Source organism: Ornithodoros turicata, chromosome 3 (assembly GCF_037126465.1).
Source record: "Ornithodoros turicata isolate Travis chromosome 3, ASM3712646v1, whole genome shotgun sequence".
NCBI lineage: Eukaryota > Metazoa > Arthropoda > Arachnida > Ixodida > Argasidae > Ornithodoros > Ornithodoros turicata.
The window spans coordinates 54,297,962-54,303,378 of NC_088203.1; the positions used below are offsets into that span (position 1 = coordinate 54,297,962).

Consider the following 5,417-nt stretch of genomic DNA (forward strand, 5'->3'; position numbering starts at 1 on the left):
ACTGATACACTGCAGTTGAAGACGTCAAAAGCAAAACACTGAAATGTGTGCACTCCGATGACCAAGACATATTTATCCTGTAGAGTAAATGCTTGTGAAATCAGCTTCTCACCCACACCAGTATTCAACTTCAAGGGTGGAGACCATTCCACGCGAAGTGATCCAGACACTCAGCCCGCCCCCTTCCCTCCAGAATTTTATGTGAACTTTTTCGGTGGTTCCTTCGACTTGGAAAGCAACAAAACATTGCTCTCTGAAATTGAACTGGTTGGGGTGTAGAGCCCCTCGAAGATGCAGTGCCATGTAAGGCACAGAGCATGTTGAAAAGCGTCTTGTTTAATACGGAACAGTTTATTTTGGCCGCCGCATGGTACTTTGAGCACAAGATAATTCAGTGCCACAGGTGCACTGTAAGCCATAGTGAAAAATTGGGAAGTTGTGAAAATTCGACAAAATGCACATTTTTGACCGAAAAATTCGGTGTGAGGGGGTCAGAATTGAAGTTATCAAGGTGTCGTTCCATGCATCGTCTTTCTAGTAAGACGTCGAAAGTTAATCTTGCAGGTACTGCTTGTTAAACTAAAATAAAAGCTTTTTAATTTAAGGTAATTTCGCAAACGTGTATGCCCGCTATGGCATATGTAGCGAATGAACAACTGGGCGGGTAACTCACAAAGCACAATAAATGGAAAGAAAACACTAACCAGTCACATTATTGAGCAGGAAATAGCGGTTGCAAGCACTTGTTTGTCTCCGAGAAGCCCGGGGGTTTGTAGTGAGCTCTCATCAATCAGGCCATCCTGTGCTCAACTGACGGATGCCACTACGGACAAAAGCAACCATATGGTACCATAAAGCCCTATTTGTATGTCCTTCCTTATCCTTCACTTACCAGCACCTGGAGCTGGCACAAGATGACCAAATTGATGAATGCGCAATGCACAACTGTTGGGCCTTGAACGAGGGAAACACGTGTTTGTAATCGTTATTTGCTGTTCAATAATGCAACTGCTTAGTGTTTTCTTTCCGTCTAGTTACCCGGCCAGCTGTTAATTCGCTACGATGGGCTGCAGCGCACATACATGTTGCATAAGTACCTTCAGTTAATTGTTATTTGAGTTTAACGGAAAAGTACTTTCGATATTTTTTTTCGATATCTTGCTAGGCAGATGATGCATCGAATAATACCTTGATCACTCTACTATCCTGACCTTCTCACACCGAATTTTTCATGTAAAAACAGTGGATTCTGTCAAATTTTTGCACCTTCCTGATTTTTTACTGTGGCTTACCGCGTACCAGTAGCACTGGGTTTTTTGTTCTTAAAGTACAACATGGGGACTATTCTCCAGAAAAAAATTCAGGAAGAAATTTCAGATTTTTCTGTTGCAAAAAATGTGTAAACTTCCGCAGATTTTGCAAATCTTGTGCATGTCACAAGCGTCGAGCCCGTCAACTGCGACGGCAAAAATGGCTTGCTGAAAGATGTTAAAATGAACTCTGCCCTATCATATATGACTTTAACACGATCCGTGCCTTACGTGGGCCCTAACGTCTGCTCAGAACGACGTAGGTGATCGCCACCCGTATGAAAATAAGTTTCTAGTTTCTAAAGAAAATGTACTAGTCAACTGTTACATTTGTATACAATATTGTCCTAGTTCCATTGCAGTTTCTTAGAATAATTGGAAGCATGATTCGTTACAGATTGGATAGAGGAAAAAGGAATATCACTTGTATAGAAGTGCGTTAGAAATTCCACACGCAGTGGACACCATTTTCTATGTACCTTTTACAAAGATTGCAGGAAGGACAGATAGTCTATAGAAAATGACAGAAAACTCGATCGAGCAGAAGTTGAAAAATCACAAGAAAAGAATCTCAATTTTTAGCAGTTTTTAATGCATTTCCGCGCTGCCATGGAACTTAATTTTTATACAAACTGTAAGTGGAAACATCATCATTAAACTGAAACAAATGTCAGAATAAATTAGAGCACGAAGTGGGCACGACTGCGGAATTTACGCGTACTGAAGCTCAACAATAGAAAAAAAAATCAACCTGCACACTATTAACAACCACGAGACCAAGTTTACAGGATAGCATTCTTTATTGAATTGTCAGAAACGTCCGTAGGCTGTCGTGAACTAAAATTGCCGTTTAAAGCGACCTGCTTCTACGAAAATAAAAATGGCTCCTGAGCTGGTCTTCACGTTTTTTTTAGAGTGAGAAGCATTGCTGCTAAGCTTTTTTTCAGAGGGGTCGACGAGGTCCCAAACCTGCTTGAGGTATAATCTGAAAAAGAAGAGAATTTTCTGTCCACGAGACAAAATTGGTGCCTGTCAGCACGTTGTAGCGCAGAATCTCTAGACCTTACGAAGGATACGGAGAGGACAAGAACACGAGCCAATCGCTACAAAGCAGCTGTTCATAAATGGAAAGAGCACGAATACTCACCGAGAACAGCGTCCAGCCTTGTCCGATCCAGTCCCCCTTTTTTGTACATTTGACTGTATGCCGTACAATGAATGATCCCTGAGTTCCTCGGTGGTGAAGAGCAGCCTTAGTAAGTTGCGCTCAAACCTGGACGGCTTCCCCTGGAAGGTGTTGTGAAGCCTGTCCAGTGTGGCCGTGTTCAACAAAATTCCATTTCCAATGTCCTCCTACGAATTACAACGTTTGTTACTCAGCCACCAAGCCAGTGAAACAATGACATGCAAAAATTCTTGGCCCCGTTCCCCACATGCAGTTTCCCGGTACGGCTTGAAGAATACTCACTTGAATTTGCTCTACAGCTTGTGGTTGATTGCATTGAACTTTGGACATTATTTTCCCCAAGCGCCTCACCATCTTTGCGGCTTCTGCGGAAAACAAATATACAAAGAAGGTACGCCCCTAAAGTTGTATACGGACATATAGGACGAAAGTATAGGAATGTATTTCAAAGTGCAAAATCCTCAGTCCTGCCTCTTGCGAGCGACGTACTTGACATTCAAATAAATATAGTTGAAGAACGCAGACAAAATTAACGAAAGGCAGGAAAGTCTGTCGTCTGTCTGTGTTTCGTTCGTTTTGTCCGCGTTTTTCAACTATGTTAACTGCTAACCTACGTGTAGGTCTACTCGTCCTGTTCACATACCATGTCTGTTTTCAGATTCACATAGCCGTTCTTCCAAGTCTTTAACTTCCTTGCGGAGCCGCTTGACCTCTGATTTGTGTGTGCAGCATCTTTCACTCTGCAGAGGAGATATTAAAAATTTAAACGACATTACGTACCAGTGAACTTGCATGCGACAGGTGTGGTGGGTAATGGGCACTGGCAGACGACAATCATGCTTGGGTAGTACTGCAGCAGTCGGAGGGTAACAAAGCGGGAAACCGCGGCTCGGAAACGTGCCTCGGTAAAGTGGCTGAAACGGGATTCGAGACTGGCTTCCTGGATCGTAGTCGTCCGCTCACTACAGCTGTTCGACATGTCCCCTGTAATGCAGGTGATTGTCCCATCTGTGGTCAGCAATTCTGAGACAGGAGGCAGCAAAGATGACCTGCCGATTGCAGGACATGCCGAAATTGTGATGTGGGGACTGCCGCGACAAGTAGTCTGAGCCAGCAGCGCCTGCTGAAGCTGCCATGACTGAGCAACGCGCCCTGGTGTCACTTTGCAGTGCGAATTCAGCACTGGGAACACACCATGCACACAGCAAGATCAGAAATTCTGGAATTCTAACGTGTTCCGATGAATGCTGCTCTGACGACGACGCTGTCACTGGCTCGTGTCCTCCTGCCAAAGCTTGTTCGGCCATCTCCGTCCGTAACTTTTTCATCTTCTTGTGTTCACCTATCGAGACACGCAACAGCCATATAACTGCCATGAACAAGGCTTATTTATAAAAAGACTCGAAATCATGGCACGAAATAATGTGAGGCGGTGTTGCGAGTGACGAATACGCTTAAAAAGACAAATTTACCTGCACGTTTCAATCCATGTCTTCAACACAGCAAAGTGTATACCACCTAACGTGGCTTATCGTGTCATACTAAAGTTAGCTTTATGAGATAGCAAACGAGCACAAAGCGAATGCCCTCGTACGGTAAAAGCTACGATATTTTGGGGAACTGAGATTTAGACGGAAATATTAATGTCGTCATCCTCTGTTCCAGTCCCCTCCAACAAGCTGCCTGCTATAATATCCCTGCGCATAGATGGGGGAAGACAACCTGGAATCCCTGATATACGCATCCAAGAACACAAACTACCGAATGACAAGGATGACGAAATATAGAACCACTCTTCCCATTCAGTTTTAGTGGTTTCCACGAAAGGTTGCGACTAGTGGACGAGGTTATCAGCTACAGGTGCGCGTGTTCCGCGTCGTAAATCTCACGACAGCACCAGCAGCTTCAGCTTGAACTAGAACCTGGAGCAGAAAATTCGTAATGGACGCAAGAACCATGTGAAATTAATGTACTGATGTAACTCATCACGATCGGCCGCGGAAAGAGTGGAAAAATTAAACGAACAGGTTGTTACGACTGAGCACTACGAAAAGAAACAGCTAAACGATTTTAAAGTAAAATGCTGCACATTTTCGTTCAACACGTTTGTCACAGTACAAAGACGACGGCGTTAGAATTGTCACACGCTACGAAGCGTAGCTTTTTTCCCAGCAATCTGGACCCAAACCGGGGACAACGGAAAAAAGTTCACCTACCAGCGGCTACTAGATAAGCTGGTGCCGGTTCCTTGGAAGAGTCCCATTTGATGTGGAACACTTCTCCTGTGAAGCTACCAACCAATGATGGTTTCTTGGCAGTGGTTGCAGCAACTTTCTTGTCCATCAGGCACGTGACAGGGTAAACGTCCCACGCCTCTTGAGATGTCCACTTAACCAAAACGTGGCTCATATCGACTGTTAGGTGACGTCGCGTGTGCGGAAACAGTAAATTCTGTGCAAAGTATCACAGGAAAAGGACGCGGTAACGCGAAGTAGATTAGATGCTGAACAGGCGCTTCGAGGCCAGAAGTGCCGTCGCGACTGCTTCTATCGCCACACGGAATCGCTGCGAGAGAACGCGAGCCGTATAATCTTTATCAAAACGTTTGTCCCCTTTCCTCCTTTCTGTCTGTATAGCTCCTTTATCTTCTAGTTTGCAATCAGCTCGACAAGCTGCTTCAATTCCAGCGCAATATCAAACACACTCTCCCCTCACAACGGAAACAACGAGTACAGGTCCCGACAAAAGTTTACGGAACACGCGAGCGGTGTATTTTCTCCTCGGTACGACACCCTAGCGGCAAGCGGAAGTTGGCGAAATCAGGCCAGTTCACTGCCTCAGAGGGGTGGACGACTGCGCTCTTAGCGACACACAGTGGTAGTTTCGGTATGATTACTGTTGTATGTGCCCGCGAAGTGAGT

General features: G+C 44.8%; 1 protein-coding gene across 1 annotated transcript; it reads right to left on the reverse strand.

Annotated features, from left to right (window-relative positions):
- Positions 1 to 2,146: 2,146 nt before the first annotated feature.
- On the reverse strand, positions 2,147 to 5,031 carry LOC135387092 (uncharacterized). Its single transcript, XM_064616481.1, has 6 exons — positions 4,713 to 5,031; positions 3,729 to 3,838; positions 3,140 to 3,236; positions 2,779 to 2,861; positions 2,458 to 2,663; positions 2,147 to 2,295 (listed from the first exon to the last, which is right to left on the reverse strand). Exons 1-6 carry the CDS (start codon positions 4,903 to 4,905, stop codon positions 2,148 to 2,150), a joined length of 837 nt encoding a protein of 278 aa, XP_064472551.1. The 5' UTR covers positions 4,906 to 5,031; the 3' UTR covers position 2,147.
- Positions 5,032 to 5,417: the final 386 nt, after the last annotated feature.

Excerpts from the sequence above, each read along its gene's own strand:
- LOC135387092 (XM_064616481.1), bottom strand. The coding sequence starts at position 4,905 with ATGAGCCACGTTTTGGTTAAGTGGACATCTCAAGAGGCGTGGGACGTT. Across the intron at positions 3,839-4,712 it reads AGCTTATCTAGTAGCCGCTG|GTGAACACAAGAAGATGAAA; the intron begins GTAGGTGAACTT and ends GTGTCTCGATAG. Across the intron at positions 3,237-3,728 it reads AGCAGCATTCATCGGAACAC|AGTGAAAGATGCTGCACACA; the intron begins GTTAGAATTCCA and ends TCTCCTCTGCAG.